This window comes from Coregonus lavaretus (genome assembly GCF_964263955.1).
Source record: "Coregonus lavaretus genome assembly, chromosome: 2".
Taxonomy (NCBI): Eukaryota; Metazoa; Chordata; class Actinopteri; order Salmoniformes; family Salmonidae; genus Coregonus; species Coregonus lavaretus.
In genome coordinates, this window is record NC_139989.1 from 38,544,199 (window position 1) to 38,562,792 (window position 18,594).

General features: G+C 45.4%; 1 protein-coding gene across 1 annotated transcript; it reads left to right on the top strand.

The window, feature by feature from the left end:
- The first annotated feature begins 2,716 nt into the window (after nucleotides 1-2,716).
- LOC311146961 (alpha-N-acetylneuraminide alpha-2,8-sialyltransferase-like) lies at nucleotides 2,717-17,111 on the top strand. The gene is made up of 8 exons (XM_084183572.1): nucleotides 2,717-3,309; nucleotides 5,435-5,521; nucleotides 5,684-5,761; nucleotides 8,422-8,566; nucleotides 8,655-8,767; nucleotides 8,869-8,961; nucleotides 9,120-9,593; nucleotides 16,751-17,111. Exons 1-8 carry the CDS (start codon nucleotides 3,224-3,226, stop codon nucleotides 17,001-17,003), a joined length of 1,329 nt encoding a protein of 442 aa, XP_084039698.1. The 5' UTR covers nucleotides 2,717-3,223; the 3' UTR covers nucleotides 17,004-17,111.
- The last annotated feature ends 1,483 nt before the right edge of the window (nucleotides 17,112-18,594 follow it).

The following is an 18,594-nucleotide window of genomic DNA, read 5'->3' on the forward strand; positions in this document are numbered from 1 at the left end:
TGAAGACATCAAAACTATGAAATAGCACATATGGAATCATGTAGTAACCAAAAAAAGTGTTAAACAAATCAAAATATATTTTAGATATGAGATTCTTCAAATAGCCACCCTTTGCCTTGATGACAGCTTTGCACACTTTTGGCATTCTCTCAACATCCTTCACCTGGAGTGCTTTTCCAACAGTCTTGAAGGAGTTCCCACATATGCTGAGCACTTGTTGGCTGATTTTCCTTCACTCTGCCGTCTGACTCATCCCAAACTATCTCATTTACATTACATTTACATTACATTTACATTACATTTTAGTCATTTAGCAGACGCTCTTATCCAGAGCGACTTACAGGAGCAATTAGGGTTAAGTGCCTTGCTCAAGGGCACATCGACAGATTTTTCACCTAGTCGGTTCGGGGATTAGAACCAGCGACCTTTCGGTTACTGGCACAACGCTCTTAACCACTAAGCTACCTGCCGCCCCAATCTCAATTGGGTTGAGGTCGGGGGATTGTGGAGGCCAGGTCATCTGATGCAGTACTCTATCACTCTCCTTCTTGGTCAAATAGCCCTTACACAGCCTGGAGGTGTGTTGGGTCATTGTCCTGTTGAAAAACAAATTATGGTCCCACTAAGCCCAAACCAGATGGGATGGCGTATCGCTGCAGAATGCTGTGGTAGTCATGCTGGTTAAGTGTGCCTTGAATTCTAAATATATCACAGACCGTGTCACCAGCAAAGCACCCCCACACCATAACACCTCCTCCTCCATGCTTTACGGTGCAGAGATCATCTGTTCACCCACACCATGTCTCACAAAGACACGGCGGTTGGAACCAGAAATCTCCAATTAGTGGTTTCTTTGCAGCAATTCGACCATGAAGGCCTGCTTCACACAGTCCCCTCTGAACAGTTGAAGTTGAGATGTGTCTGTGATTTGAACTCTATGAAGCATTTATTTGGGCTGCAATTTCTCAGGCTGGTAACTCTAATGAACTTATCCTCTGCAGCAGAGGTAACTCTGGGTCTTCCATTCCTGTGGCGGTCCTCATGAGAGCCAGTTTCATCATAGCGCTTGATGGTTTTTGCGACTGCACTTGAAGAAACTTTCAAAATTCTTGAAATGTTCCGTATTGACTGACCTTAATGTTTTAAAGTAATAAAGGACTGTTGTTTCTCTTTGCTTATTGGAGCTGTTCTTGCCATAATATGGACTTGGTCTTTTACCAAATAGGGCTATCTTCTGTATACCACCCCTACCTTATCACAACACAACTTATTGGCTGAAACGCATTAAGAAGGAAAGAAATTCCACAAATTAACTTTTAACAAGGCACACCTGTTAATTGAAATGCATTCAAAATCAAATCAAATGTTATTTGCAATGCATTCCAGGTGACTACATGATTCCATATTTGTTATTTCATAGTTTTGATGTCATCACTATTATTCTACAATGTAAAAATAAAGACAAACCCTTGAATGAGTAGGTGTGTCCAAACTTTTGACTGGCAATGTATGTGTCTATAATGTGGTCATACATTTGGCAGGAAGTTAGGAAGTGCAGCTCAGTTTCCACTTCATTTTGTGGGCAGTGTGCACACATCCTGTCTTCTCTTGAGAGCCAGGTCTGCCTATGGCGACCTCTCTCAATAGCAATACTATGTCTGTACATAGTCAAGGATTTTCTTAATTTTGGGTCAGTCACAGTGGTCAGTTATTCTGCCACTGTGTACTCTCTGTTAAGGGCCAGATAGCATTCCAATTTTCTCTGTTTTTGTTTGATTCCTTCCAGTGTGTCAAATAGTCATCTTTTTACTTTCTCTTAATTTGGTTGGGTCTAATTGTTGCTGGCCTGTGGCCCTGTAGGGTCTGTTTGTGTTTGTGAACAGAGCTCCAGAACCAGCTGGCTGAGGGGACTTTTCTCTAGGTTAATCTCTCTGTAGGTGAGGGCTTTGTGGTGGAATGTGTGGGCATTCTGCTCTGCATGCATTGTTTGGGGTTTTGCGTTGTACACAAAGTATATATATTTTCTATCTCTCTCTCATCACCTGCAAACCACCCAGAAAGTAAACTTGCAGAGCCAGCCAGATAGGGAATGGGACAGTCAAAGGAGGGCATGAGATAGAGAACAGAGAAACCGTAGATCTGATTAAACAATAGCCCCTTCCCCTAGCCTACTCTGACCCTCATTGGCTAGGGGAAAAATAAGTCCCTGTCACACAGACGCTCACACACCGCTAGACACACACACACACACACACACACACACACACACATACACACACACACACACACACACACACACACACACACACACACACACACACACACACACACACACACACACACACACACTAACCCCTGTTACCCACCCCTGTTGAAACAATCTTAATGACACTCTCTGCCTCAACACTAAGCCCTGAAACACACACACACAAACATACACTACACACACTCATACGCACTCACACACGTAAGTCAAGAGGCAGACCCTGAGCTAATTCAGTACCGGGGAATTATGTTACTAGCTGCTCTTTATGCAGAGGAGGGGAGAGAAGAGGGGAGAGGGGGTTCGGAGGGGGAGGGATATTACAGGAAGAGGGAGGGAGGGGGAAAGCGTAGAGAAGGCTGGGGCTCGGGTGGGATTGGAGAAGTAGCAACAGCTTGAGCTCTGGGACTACAGTGGACAGAAAGTAAGAGCGTGGTGTGCTCTCAATGAAGTGAGAAAGCCAGAGAGATATGAAAGGAAACAAGACATATCAATCTACGTAAAGGAGGGCGAACAAAAGACTGGCATTGTAATTCTACAGGAGCCGAGCGGACGGGGGGAAAGGAGAGAAAGAAAGGAGAGAGGCGCATGAGAGATTTTTATAGGGCACAGACAGAGATATGATAGTCCGCTTACAGAAGAGGCGTGCCCGGAAACGCTCTGAGAAAGAGAGAGAGAGGGAGAGAGAGAGCGAGAAAGAGAGGGTGGAAGAGGAGGGGGAGTGAGTGAGACAGAAAGATTAATGACAGCCAGAAAGAGCGAGCGTGAGCAGTGAGGTACAATTGGGGAGAAATAGCAAGGGAAGGAGGAGGGTGCATGAGAGGTAGAAAGAAGAAAAGGAGAGGGGGTAAGGTGCCGAAACAAACTAACGTGTGAGTGCTGAGTGAGGGACAATAGAGGAGAGAGAGAGAGAGAGAAGAAGAGGGGGCCAGCCAGAGGAAGTAGCAGGGGGAGAGAGGCATGAGGGGACTGTTCTTCTGTATACTTACTCTGCTCATCCTGGGGACTGTCCTGACTGCATTCGTCTGGAACTTCTTCAGCGACCGGTGAGTCCCATTCCTTTCACACCCCTTCTCCCCAACTTCCTCCCTCCCGGCTGGGCAGGTGTTGGAGAAGTTGGAGCCTTTAGCCCCGGTCTAGGGTGGAGTATTAGCTCTGGCTGGAGGTAGCTAGCATCATGTCCTCCAGACAGACACAGAGAGGAAGGAAGTGAGTCACCACACTTCTGCTCTTAATACTGTGATTATTTCACATCGGTTGGTGTGAGTAGCTGCTCTAGTTGAACAAGGTGAAATATGATATGTTTGGTGTTGGTGGTTATGCCTGTTCACTGGTCCCTCCCCTCCACCACCTCCCCTTCTCTCTCTCTCTCTCTCTCTCTCTCTCTCTCTCTCTCTCTCTCTCTCTCTCTCTCTCTCTCTCTCTCTCTCTCCTCAGAGCAGTGGTTTTTTCCCCCCAATGCTTGTTGGGTATCTTAGCTAAACCACTGACACACCATGAATCTGTGGTGGAAAAGAGAGAGAGAGAAACATCTGTTTGTGCCCCAGCGGAGCTGATGGATTTCATATCATAAATCTCAGTTTCTTGAACCACTATTTATGAACTCTGAACAACCTGCATTCATTTTACATCTTGTGTTGAAGCGAACTCAACTGTTTATTTGACAATGTAGAGGTAGAATAAGAGGAAGGTGTTGCAAAGGCACATGGATGGTTCAACGTTGGTGCATTTTGAAATATCATACTCAGACAAAAATATTATATCAGAGCTTATCTCCCTTTGTCCCATTAAAACATACAAACCTAGCATGTGCCTGTAGGTGTGCAAGTGTGCATCTGCATACATCTACCTCTAATAACACATTTTTACTCTGTTAGATATTGATTTTAAATAGTGATCTATTTTCTGTGGGAATTTAATAAGTCATCTGTAGGCAGAGGGAGATAAGTAAGTGAAAGGGGAACAGAACATTTGTACAAGAGATCGAGATAGAGAGGTCACTGTAAAATGCCTTCTCATGCTGTTACCAAAACACGCCAGATGAACACACTGTTGGTTTGTTTACGCTTAGTGTCTACTCCTCTGTGACAATGAAACTTGAGAGCCATTTTTTTCCAGTCATGTCTCAATAAAACTAACTGTCTAAACGGTATCTGTCTGAATGTGACTCTAGAATCTCAGAGTTAATCATATAACTAAGTGTGCCCCCGCACATTTACTCTGTACCGGTACCCCCCTGTATATAACCTCCCTACTGTTATTTTACTTTACTGCTGCTCTTTAGTTATTTGCTTTTATTTATTTTACTTAACACTTTTTTATTTTACTTTTTTATTTTTATAAAAAACCTGCATTGTTGGTTAAGGGCTTGTAAGTAAGCATTTCACTGTAATGTCTACTGTAATGTCTACACCTGTTGTATTCTGCGCATGTGGCAAATACAATTTGATTTGATTTGTTTGACATTCCCCATCTGCAGGATAAGACAATTATCCCACCATAAATAACTGTCCACAAGAGTAGGGCATTGTGGAGTGGGGAAACCCATGCACCTTCTGTAGTATGTTCATCAAAGATCTCTTTGTAGCTCACGTCAAGGGTGATTTTCTGTATACAGTAAGTTCAGGCTTGACCTTGCCCTTGGATTTCTTATCAGATCTAAAATGGATTTTTGAAAAAGTCCCCTGTCTTTCAGTTAATTTGCGGTTGGCACTTATGGGTGTAATGCTGCTGTGAAACCCATTCAAGCGTTCAGGGTTTATTTTTTGATGATCAGTAAAACACGCTAGACTCAGAGGGGTAAGGTAAAATGGCTGCCCAGTGTGTTGTGTTTTGGCTTCGGTAATCCTTTAGCTCACCAGGTTATTGTTACAGTACGCCCAACATTCAGCTATTGATTTAATGTAAACACTGTAAATTACCACATCAACACAATTCATTCAGTGAAGGTAACATGGTAAACTCAAGCAATACACTGCAATACAACAGCAAACAATGCAGCTATACAAGTGTTGACAAGATAAGTGGTGTACTGGGTTCAAACAGAGGTCTACTTGTGACTCTGTCAAATCCATCATAGATAATTGGCTTATCTCTTGTCCTTTTTTTACTATTAACTGAGGTCATCATCCTATTCTCTCTGTCTTCCTCTGTCCCTGTTTGTGTACATAGCACAAATGTCCATCCTGGCAGCCCCCCCCACAAAGCTCCTATTAGGAACTCTGTGCCAGACCCCTCCGGAACATGCAAGGGCTGCAGGTGAGACTAGACACACGCCCTGGCAACCACTACCTACAATCCTCTCTGCTCAACAACCGCCTCATCGTCTCTCTACTGTTATTAACTTCATTATATGGTTCATAACTGCATGTTCTCTGTTTTGTGTGTGTATGTCTGTGTGTGTGTGTGTGTGTGTCAAAGGGATACAGTCACTGAAAAAGTGGTGGAGCGCTACTCTCACCGCTGGAGGAAGCAGGAGGACAATTTCACAAAGTTCAGGTGAAATATAAACACACTATAAACCCAGACTCTGAACCCCACTAAAAGCCAGCCAAGATGAACCAAAGACCACTTTGTGAGGGTCACTAACCATAACAAAATGGATGTTTCCTTTCTACTCCTAAAAGAATGAGAAACAAAAGCAAGTGGAAGTGTGCTTCAAAGCAGAAGCGACCTGTGAAATGTTAGCGTTTACCTCTTCATGCTGTTAGTAGCAGTAGAAGTAGAGGTCAAAGAGTAATGTGTGATTGTTGCAACACCAGTCAGTCAGTCAGTGGGTGTTTTCCTTCTCAATGCTGTCTTCCTCAGCTTCCTGTCTCTGCAGGCTAACACTGGCTTAGTAATGCTCTCTATACAGTATACAGAGACTTCAACAACACCAAACACCATCAAAGAGAACAGTAAGGAGCTTTGTGAATGAATAAACACTTGAAAGGAAGGACACTCAGAGCAGAAATTCTAAAAGACAATACTTTTCAATAAACATCCCTTTCCAATGTTTATATTTATATTAAGACAAGAGGATGAGGCCTTGTGTCACGATCGTCTACCAGAGAGGAGGACCAAGGCGCAGCGTTGAAGGCGAACATATTTATTTATATAATGATCACACGATCAAAACAACAAAACGATGACGTGACAGTCAATGGTAATACACAAACCAAATACGAACAAGAAACCACACCAAATGAATGCCTAACGGCTACCTAAGTATGACTCCCAATCAGAGACAACGAGCTACAGCCGTCTCTGATTGGGAGCCACCCTGGCCAACATAGATATACCAAACCAGAAAGTGAAACCTAGAACACACATAGACTATACACACCCTGGCTCAACATATTAGAGTCCCCAGAGCCAGGGCGTGACAGTACCCCCCCGTAAAGGCGCGGACTCCGACCGCGCCCACCAAATACCACAGGGGAGGGAACGGGTGGGCACTCCGCTTAGGCGGCGGATCCGGCTCCGGGCCTGATCCCCGCTCCCTCTCCAACCCCCCAAGGTACCCCTGGTCCGGTCTGGCCCCGCTGGCCGGAGCTGGACTGCACACTGGTGGAGCGGATTGCTCTAGCTCCGGCGTGAAGCATCTGACCGGTGCCGGACCAGCCACCGGTGGAACAGGCACGGGCCGTGCCGGACTGACGACGCACACCACTGGCTTGGTGTGGGGAGCAGGAGCGGGCCGAGCCGGGCTGTCGAAGCGCACCCCTGACTTGGTGCGGGGAACAGGCACGGGCCGTGCCGGACTGACGACGCACACCACTGGCTTGGTGTGGGGAGCAGGAGCGGGCCGAGCCGGGCTGTCGAAGCGCACCCCTGACTTGGTGCGGGGAGCAGGAACGGGCCGAGCCGGGCTGACGAAGCGCACCACTGACTTGGTGCGGGGAGCAGGAACGGGCCGAGCCGGGCTGACGAAGCGCACCACTGACTTGGTGCGGGGAGCAGGAACGGGCCGAGCCGGGCTGACGAAGCGCACCACTGACTTGGTGCGGGGAGCAGGAACGGGCCGAGCCGGGCTGACGAAGCGCACCACTGACTTGGTGCGGGGAGCAGGAACGGGCCGAGCCGGGCTGACGAAGCGCACCACTGACTTGGTGCGGGGAGCAGGAACGGGCCGAGCCGGGCTGACGAAGCGCACCACTGACTTGGTGCGGGGAGCAGGAACGGGCCGAGCCGGGCTGACGAAGCGCACCACTGACCTGGTGCGGGGAGCAGGAACAGGCCGGACCGTACTGGGGACACACACCACTGGTCCTACGCCGGGATCTGGAATGGGCCGGACCGGACTGGTAACACACCCCAGTACCTCTCGCCGTGCCTCTACACCTTCCACCCCCTCTTCGACCAGTGGCCCCCGTAACCTGGCGGCCTCCTCTGCCAACCCGCTGGGCCGCTCTGCCGCGGTCTCCTGCTGGCCCGTCGTCCACGGCGTTAGCCCCCCCCTAAAAAATTTCTGGCCGTCTCTCCTACCCGTGGACCAGGTCTCCATGTCCCTCGCCAGCCTTTCGCCCTTCTGCCACAATGTCAAGCCCTTCTCTTCCTCACCCGGCTTGACCCAGTCGAGGAGGCGAAGGAGATCTGCTAGAGATCTCCCTGGCGATGGCTCCTGGACACGCTGCTTGGTCAAATCTTGGTGGTTTCTTCTGTCACGATCGTCTACCAGAGAGGAGGACCAAGGCGCAGCGTTGAAGGCGAACATATTTATTTATAGAATGATCACACGATCAAAACAACAAAACGATGACGTGACAGTCAATGGTAATACACAAACCAAATACGAACAAGAAACCACACCAAATGAATGCCTAACGGCTACCTAAGTATGACTCCCAATCAGAGACAACGAGCTACAGCCGTCTCTGATTGGGAGCCACCCTGGCCAACATAGATATACCAAACCAGAAAGTGAAACCTAGAACACGCATAGACTATACACACCCTGGCTCAACATATTAGAGTCCCCAGAGCCAGGGCGTGACACCTTGTTTATGTATTCCTGTATCTGATATTTTCTTCCATTTATCACCAGTAGCTTTTTATACCTAACTTATCAACCAGTCTGTTTTAAAATAAGATAAAAGAGTATGTGATTAATTTACAGTACGCTTTTAATACTGTCTCTTTATCTTATAATCAAAAGGTTATTATTGTGTTCTCAGGTCTCTTCTGCGTGACAAATGTCATGGACTCACCAAGGCTATGGTGACACAGGCCAACACTCCTCTGGGGTCAAAGGTTGTGTACGATGGAGAGAAGAGGAAGCCTCTTCAGGTGACCCCTGAACTGTTCAGCACCTTCGCTAAGGTTCGTTGCTCTGGTCCAGAGTGTCACCTCAATGATTAGTGTGGGTTTAAGAAAGAGAGTGACATGACACATGTTGTGTTGCCTACAGGAGAATCCTTTTGTGAATACGACATGGGATACGTGTTCTGTTGTTGGGAATGGGGGAATCCTAGCTAACAGCAGCTGTGGAGAGAAAATCGACTCCGCCCAGTTTGTTATCAGGTGTGAGACAGAAAACGTACTCCACAATAATGACCATTTCCTATCAAACATTGTTAGACACAACTTTACTGACTACTTCCCTCTATGTCTCCCTCTCTCAGGTGTAACCTCCCTCCTCTGGAAAATGGCTATAAGAGAGACGTGGGCAACAAGACAGACCTGGTGACAGCTAATCCCAGCATCCTCATGGAGAAGTGAGTTTGGGAGCTCATTGTGCTTCTCATATTGCCTATCACCTGGTATTTTATAGTGGATTAAGAAATGACCTGATCATATATTCTTGTGCTGGTCAAATTCATCTCCTCCAGCTGTTCTTCACCTCTTTTTTTCTCTCCATCCCATCCTCTCTCAGATATGGGGGCCTGCAGGGGCGTCGTCGGCCCTTCGTGGAGAGCCTGCGTAGCTATGGCGACTCCCTGATGCTCCTGCCAGCCTTCTCGTACGGCCACAACACGCCCGTGTCTCTGCGGGCCCTCTACACCATCCAGGACTTTGGCAGCCCCTCACGGCCCGTCTTCCTCAACCCAGAGTACCTCCAGAGTCTGGCTGTCTTCTGGCGGGGCCAGGGCCTGCAGACGGTACGCCTCAGCACAGGACTCATCGTGGCTAGCCTGGCGCTGGAGCTGTGTGCCAACGTGCATCTCTACGGGTTCTGGCCCTTTAATCAACACCCCAACAGAAACCAGCCCCTCACCAACCACTACTACGACAACAGGCAGAGTAAGAAGACGGTGCACTCCATGCCCGCTGAGTTTGACCACCTGCTGAGGCTCCACAGCCAGGGCGTGCTCAGGATACACCTGGGAGAGTGTGCGTCCGCCGGCAGGTAGGCCCCACCCCTTTACCGGCACCTTACCTACAGCTAGGACAGACACAACAGGGGCATAGGGCCCTCCTATAGACTCTCTCAGGAGTCTTACCCAGTCATGCACTTACCCAGTCATGTCTTTGCTACGTGCCAGATCGGATGGCCCCGACTGGCCCCAAACGCTCTGGTATTCAGCACAGGGGCATATTTTATGTGCCAACTAGCTGGTCACAGTGGAGGAGCAAGGTGGAGGCTGGGACATGTAGTCTCCACAGCAGCCGTTTGTAGATTCTTAGTGTGAGAGTCTGCAGAACAGGTTGATCTTCAATCAAATGATTTGTACTGTACCCAAAATGGGTGTAAATACATGAAGCATGCATATCATATACTGTATAGATTTACAATTATGTATTTATCATCACAAGTGTTCCAGCTGGAATCTAGAGAATGTTTTTGTTTTGTTGGACTTCAACTGAGAAGCCATTTTAGTGGTTAAACATGTATGGTTTAGATGAGGCCTTCCAAACTACAGGGGGGTCAGTGTAGTGCCTAAAAACCTTCCTGACTGTAGCCAAAAATACCACATTTGAGCCTTTAAGAGTTAACAGAATGTATGGTCATGTCAATCAAATACGTCCTGGATTGGACAATCTTTAGCTGGACTGTTACATTCAGATTTACAGTACCAGTCAAAAGTTTGGACACCTACTCATTCAAGGGTTTTTCTGTATTTTTACTATTTTCTACATTGTAGAATAATAGTGAAGACATCAAAATTATGAAATAAAAGTGTTAAACAAATCAAAATATATTTTAGATTCTTCAAAGGTGCCACCCTTTGCCTTGATGACAGTTTTGCACACTCTTGCATTCTCTCAACCAGCTTCACCTGGAATGCTTTCCAACAGTCTTGAAGGAGTTCCCACATATGCTGAGCACTTGTTGGCTGCTTTTCCTTCACTCTGCGGTCCAACTCATCCTTAACCATCTCAATTGGGTTGAGGTCGGGTGATTGTGGATACCAGGTCATCTGATGCAGCACTCTACTTCTTGGTCAAATAGCCCTTACACAGCCTGCAGGTGTGTTGGGTCATTGTCCTGTTGAAAAACAAATGGTAGTCCCACTAAGCGCAAACCAGATGGGATGGCATATCGCTGCAGAATGCTGTGGTAGCCATGCTGGTTAAGTGTGCCTTGAATTCTAAATAAATCACAGACCGTGTCACCAGCAAAGCACCCCCACACCATCACACCTCCTCCATGATTCAAGGTGGGAACCACACATGCGGAGATCATCCGTTCTCACAAAGACACGGCTGTTGGAACCAAAAATCTCAACTTTGGACTCCTCAGACCAAAGGACAGATTTCCACCGGTCTAATGTCCATTGCTTGTGTTTCTTGGCCCAAGCAAGTCTCTTCTTCTTATTGATGTCCTTCAGTAGTGGTTTTGTTGCAGCAATTCGACCATGAAGGCCTGATTCACGCAGTCTCCTCTGAACAATTGATGTTGAGATGTGTCTGTTACTTGAACTCTGTGAAGCATTTATTTGGGCTGCAATCTGAGGTGCAGTTAACTCTAATAAACTTATCCTCTGCAGCAGAGGTACAGTGGGGAAAAAAAGTATTTAGTCAGCCACCAATTGTGCAAGTTCTCCCACTTAAAAAGATGAGAGAGGCCTGTAATTTTCATCATAGGTACACGTCAACTATGACAGACAAAATGAGAAAAAAAAATCCAGAAAATCACATTGTAGGATTTTTAATGAATTTATTTGCAAATTATGGTGGAAAATAAGTATTTGGTCAATAACAAAAGTTTCTCAATACTTTGTTATATACTCTTTGTTGGCAATGACACAGGTCAAACGTTTTCTGTAAGTCTTCACAAGGTTTTCACACACTGTTGCTGGTATTTTGGCCCATTCCTCCATGCAGATCTCCTCTAGAGCAGTGATGTTTTGGGGCTGTCGCTGGGCAACATGGACTTTCAACTCCCTCCAAAGATTTTCTATGGGGTTGAGATCTGGAGACTGGCTAGGCCACTCCAGGACCTTGAAATGCTTCTTAAGAAGGCACTCCTTCGTTGCCCGGGCGGTGTGTTTGGGATCATTGTCATGCTGAAAGACCCAGCCACGTTTCATCTTCAATGCCCTTGCTGATGGAAGGAGGTTTTCACTCAAAATCACACGATACATGGCCCCATTCATTCTTTCCTTTACACGGATCAGTCGTCCTGGTCCCTTTGCAGAAAGACAGCCCCAAAGCATGATGTTTCCACCCCCATGCTTCACAGTAGGTATGGTGTTCTTTGGATGCAACTCAGCATTCTTTGTCCTCCAAACACGACAAGTTCTATTTTGGTTTCATCTGACCATATGACATATGACATTCTCCCAATCCTCTTCTGGATCATCCAAATGCACTCTAGCAAACTTCAGACGGGCCTGGACATGTACTGGCTTAAGCAGGGGGACACGTCTTGCACTGCAGGATTTGAGTCCCTGGCGGCGTAGTGTGTTACTGATGGTAGGCTTTGTTACTTTGGTCCCAGCTCTCTGCAGGTCATTCACTAGGTCCCCCGTGTGGTTCTGGGATTTTTGCTCACCGTTCTTGTGATCATTTTGACCCCACGGGGTGAGATCTTGCGTGGAGCCCCAGATCGAGGGAGATTATCAGTGGTCTTGTATGTCTTCCATTTCCTAATAATTGCTCCCACAGTTGATTTCTTCAAACCAAGCTGCTTACCTATTGCAGATTCAGTCTTCCCAGCCTGGTGCAGGTCTACAATTTTGTTTCTGGTGTCCTTTGACAGCTCTTTGGTCTTGGCCATAGTGGAGTTTGGAGTGTGACTGTTTGAGGTTGTGGACAGGTGTCTTTTATACTGATGACAAGTTCAAACAGGTGCCATTAATACAGGTAACGAGTGGAGGACAGAGGAGCCTCTTAAAGAAGAAGTTACAGGTCTGTGAGAGCCAAAATCTTGCTTGTTTGTAGGTGACCAAATACTTATTTTCCACCATAATTTGCAAATAAATTCATAAAAAATCCTACAATGTGATTTTCTGGAGGAAAAAAATCTCAATTTGTCTGTCATAGTTGACGTGTTCCTATGATGAAAATTACAGGCCTCTCTCATCTTTTTAAGTGGGAGAACTTGCACAATTGGTGGCTGACTAAATACTTTTTTTCCCCACTGTAACTCTGGGTCTTCCTTTCCTGTGGCGGTCCTCATGAGGGCCAGTTTCATCATAGCGCTTGATGGTTTTTGCGACTGCACTTGAAGAAACTTTCAAAGTTCTTGAAATGTTCCGTATTGACTGACCTTAATGTTTTAAAGTAATAAAGGACTGTTGTTTCTCTTTGCTTATTGGAGCTGTTCTTGCCATAATATGGACTTGGTCTTTTACCAAATAGGGCTATCTTCTGTATTCCACCCCTACCTTATCACAACACAACTTATTGGCTGAAACGCATTAAGAAGGAAAGAAATTCCACAAATTAACTTTTAACAAGGCACACCTGTTAATTGAAATGCATTCAAAATGAAATCAAATGTTATTTGCCACATGCGCCGAATACAACAGGTGTAGACATTACAGTGAAATGCTTACTTACAAGCCCTTAACCAACAATGCAGTTTTTAAAATAAAAAAATAAAATAAAAAAAGTGTTAAGTAAAAAAAATTAAAGCAAATAACTAAAGAGCAGCAGTAAAATAAAATAACAGCAGGGAGGCTATATACAGGGGGGTACCGGTACAGAGTCAATGTGCGGGGGCCCCGGCTAGTCGAGGTAATTAAGGTAATATGTACATGTGGGTAGAGTTAAAGTGTCTATGCATAAATAATAAACAGAGTAGCAGCAGCGTAAAAGAGGGGGGTGGGGTGGGGTGGGGGGGCAGTGCAAATAGTCAGGGTAGCCATGATTAGCTGTTCAGGAGTCTTATGGCTTGGGGGTAGAAGCTGTTGAGAGCCTTTTGGACCTAGACTCAGTGCTCCGGTACCGCTTGCCGTGCGGTAGCAGAGAGAACAGTCTATGACTAGGGTGGCTGGAGTCTTTGACAATTTTTAGGGCCTTCCTCTGACACCGCCTGGTATAGAGGTCCTGAATGGCAGGAAGCTTGGCCCCAGTGATGTACTGGGCCATACGCACTACCCTCTGTAGTGCCTTGCGGTCGGAGGCCGAGCAGTTGCCATACCAGGCGATGCCATACTCTCGATGGTGCAGCTGTAGACATTTTTGAGGATCTGAGTATGGTATGGCAACTGCTCGGCCTCTTTTCAGGCTTTGCCGTGCCCTCTTCACGACTGTCTTGGTGGGTTTGGACCATGATAGTTTGTTGGTGATGTGGACACCAAGGAACTTGAAGCTCTCAACCTGTTCCACTACAGCCCCGTCAATGAGAATGGGGCGTGCTCAGTCCTCTTTTATTTTCCTGTAGTCAACAATCATCTCCTTTGTCTTGATCACATTGAGGGAGAGGTTGTTATCCTGGCACCACACAGCCAGGTCTCTGACCTCCTCCCTATAGGCTGTCTCATCGTTGTCGGTGATCAGGCCTACCACTGTTGTGTCGTCGGCAAACTTAATGATGGTGTTGGAGTCGTGCCTGGCCATGCAATCATGGGTGAACAGGGAGTACAGGAGGGGACTGAGCACGCACCCCTGAGGGGCCCCCGTGTTGAGGATCAGCGTGGCAGATGTGTTGTTACCTACCCTTACCACCTGGGGGCGGCCCGTCAGGAAATCCAGGATCCAGTTGCAGAGGGAGGTGTTTAGTCCCAGGATCCTTAGCTTAGTGATGAGCTTTGAGGGCACTATAGTGTTGAACGCTGAGCTGTAGTCAATGAATAGCATTCTCACATAGGTGTTCCTCTTGTCCAGGTGGGAAAGGGCAATTTGGAGTGCAATAGAGATTGCATCATCTGTGGATCTGTTGGGGCGGTATGCAAATTAGGGTGGGTCTAGGGTTTCTGGGATAATGGTGTTGATGTGAGCCATGACCAGCCTTTCAAAGCACTTCATGGCTACAGACGTGAGTGCTATGGGTCGGTAGTCATTTAGGCAGGTTATCTTAGTGTCCTTAGGCATAGGGACTATGGTGGTCTGCTTGAAACATGTTGGTATTACAGACTCAGTCAGGGACATGTTGAAAATGTCAGTGAAGACACTTGCCAGTTGGTCAGCACATGCTCGGAGTACACGTTCTGGTAATCCGTCTGGCCCTGCGGCCTTGTGAATGTTGACCTGCTTAAAAGTCTTACTCACATTCCAGGTGACTAACTCATGAAGCTGGTTGAGAGAATGCCAAGGGTGTGCAAAGCTGTCATCAAGGCAAAGGGTGGCTACTTTGAAGAATCTCAAATATAAAATATATTTTGATTTGTTTAACACTTTTTTGGTTACTACATGATTCCATGTGTTATTTCATAGTTTTGATGTCTTCACTATTATATCTACAATGTAGAAAATAGTAAAAATAAAGAAAACCCCTTGAATGAGTAGGTGTGTCCAAACTTTTGACTGGTACTGTATATTTTATATCAATGATGATTAAATGTGTTGTCTCATTATGACATGGTGTATTATACATTCAATGTGGTACTGGGTCTTCCATGTAATTGTATTTATTTAACCTTTATTTAACTAGGCAAGTCAGTTAAGAACAAATTCTTATTTACAATGACGGCCTACACCAGCCAAAACCGGACGACGCTGGGCCAATTGTGCGCTGCCCTATGGGACTCCCAATCACGGCCGGTTGTGATACAGCCTGGAATCGAACTAGGAGGTCTGTAGTGACGCCTCAAGCACTGAGATGCAGTGCCTTAGACCGCTGCGCCACTCGGGAGCAATGAGTCCCTTTGATATTCTAAGTAGAAATTGTGCACCAATATTGAATTTTAAAAGACTGTTATATTAAATGAAATGCCCTTTGATATAGACCACATGGAAAATTTAATAAATCAGATTTTTTACATGAATAAAGACTTGCTAAAGTGGCAAGATTCTGCATTTTTATATGTCCCTCTGTGCACCCTCTGTGACTTCAAGAAAGATGGTAACCCACTTAACCTCAACATCTTTTCACCATCGTTGTAAAGCCCTAGTTATTTTGTTGCTTTGACAAAGTCATTTCTGAAGATTATAATTTATTTCATATGATTTAGTTATTAATTTTAAAGTAAAAAACAACAACCTGTCCCTCATTTTAAGGTCAACCCTGTTACGTGAACTGAACTCTCGTTTTAATATGGTGAAACTTTTCCTTTTTTTATTGGGAAAAGAAACATTGAATATCTAATAGTCAAATCATAATGTAAAAGCAGGTGAGCTGGTTCTACTCTTTTTGGCAATTTTCTGGTGTTTTGTGGTGGAAAACTGAGTGGGTCAAGCATAACACGTCAACCCTGTTACCCATAGAGGAACAGGCTAGAAATGATTTAACATTTTCATTTTTTTTGTGACACTTGCATTCAAGTGCCCCTCTCTGTTGCACACAACAAGCTTCCATTCCTCCTGTCACAAGGGGATTTATGGCTGATTTAAGATGAAATCGTCAACCCTGTTGTGGTCAACCCTGATACTTTATTTGGCACTTAATAGGCACTTACTATAGTCATTTTTTTATTCAACCTCTTGAGATGGGAAAACACGTTTTTTATTAAGTTGAACATGTGCTCTTCATGACAGAATGTTAAAATTAGGTGAAATAAAACAGGTTCTTTTTTTCTCCACCAAGTTAGACAACCCAAAACCCAGCTAACAATCGTTCCCACAACTTTAGGTCACCAGAAGGGACTCATTTCCTGGAACGACCCTACTACTATACCAACACTTTGTTTCATCATTTCAAAATACATTTTGGGAAAGAAAAACAGTGTTTCAATGATCCTGTAAACATAAAATAACAACAAAGGGTTCTTACACAGCAAGGACTGTACTAGATACCTTACCCAGGCCAAACTAACTCAGTGTAATGATGCTGGAGCACGCAATTGTCTTTGCACCTAATTTAGGAACAAATGTGAAAATATTCAAGTGAGTGTCATTAGTCCAATGTTTGAAAGTGAACTGGCACAGTTTGTTTTATTAATAATATTACCACACTGATGTTACATAACCCTTCAAACAGAGATCTTTTCTATTCTGGTTCTTTGTACCGTTTGGCAGTCCTGGATGTAGCACAGAGATGGCCTGGGCCCCAGCCTCAGCCTCAGGCCTCAGTCTCCAGGCTGGCTCTCTGGGTAGTGCCATGGCCACACTGGCACAACGCAAGACAACCTCCCAGACCCAGAAGCCTTGGGCTGGGCCCGACACCAATGTCTCTGGACCCTCGGGACTGGGGCAGGGTGCTTCTGAAGACCCCACACAGGGTTCAAACTCAGAGCAGAGGACAAAACAGAGGAGGGGGAACAGAAGGTGACCAGGGAAGTGATGACACCCATAAACATTTCTGGGGAGTCTCCTTTCAAAAATGGTTTCCATGGTTACCAGCTCACACAGGTCAAAGTGTTATAATTAAGCAATAAGGCCAGAGGAGGTGTGGTATATGACCAATATACCACGGCCAAGGGCTGTTCTAATGCACGACGCAACGCGGAGTGCCTGGACACAGCCCTTAGCCGTGGTATATTGGCCATAGGTCACAAACCCCAGAGGTGCCTTATTGCTATTATAAACTGGTTACCAACGTAATTAGAGCAGAACAAATACATGTTTTGTCATACCCGTGGTATACGGTCTGATATATCACGGGTGTCAGCCAATCAACATTCAGGGCTCTAACCACCCAGTTTATAACAACAAATACTCCCCTCCTGTGACCATGGTGACAGTAAAGAATCTGTGCTGTGACTAAATAACAACATTAGGAAGGGAGTGAGGGAAAGGTGGGGGGATGCAGGATTGACAGTTCACTTATTAGCACTGTAGCTGCTGTAAGTAATAGGTTAAAACTAGATGCATGGGTAAGAAGGGCATTCTAGAGCTTGCATTATTTCCCTATAATACAAGGTATATTTGGAAGGTAGAATTCAATGGCTATAGTTCATTCTTACATGTTCTATGTTTGAGCTGCTTTTGAAAGCAAAAGTAGAATTGAAAACATTATTGCCAATTATGAATTCGATTTTCATAGTGGTAAGCTAGAACTGATGGTTTGATTAGCTAAACTAGCAAGTCTGTTTGTTTGGTTACCATGGCAACTCATGTAGCTATGTAGTAAACTTGGTAGCTACTTCAGTGGATGTTGAACACATTTCTAGTGGCAAATGTATTAAATTATAGCCATGGTATAAAAGGGATAATCAACTCGGGGCTCTCTGGAAAATAATGCAACTCTGTGGAAGGTCTGTTCCACTCCACTAGTGGGTCGTGGACCACACATTCCACCTCGTTCATTATTTTCCATAGAACGCATAGCCCCTCGTTGATTATCCCTTACCTACATTTCTTCAACCCCACTCTAATATGCTTTCCAAAGATGGAATTTAACGGACTATTATGCGACCACCAATAGCGTTAACTATGTATGGAATGCTGTGTGAGAATGTCTTACCGTTGAGGCTGGTTGTAGTGCTAAAGCATCCTTTCCTTAACGTGAATGCAGTTTTTTATTGGAACCCACTGTGCACACACTGTTGAATCAACATTTTCTCCACGTGATTTCAATGAAATTACATTGAACCAACGTGGAATTGACGTTGAATTGACATCTGTGCCCAGTGGGAAACGACTGTGAAATCATGTGAATGTCTGTATCAGATTTTCTGTGAATGAAGTCATGAGAAGTGTGATTCAGATTGAGTGAATAAACATGCTCAACATGGAGGTTCTGGTAGTGTCAGTGATTGGCTGAACCGGTTTGGGTAATAAACCCTATCTACTTTGACAATGTTACAGTATTTGATATATGAATAGCACCAGTGGTGGAAAAAGTACACAAAAGTCATCCTTGAGTCAAAGTAATGATACCTTAATAGAAAATGACTCAAGTGAAAGTCACCCAGTAAAAT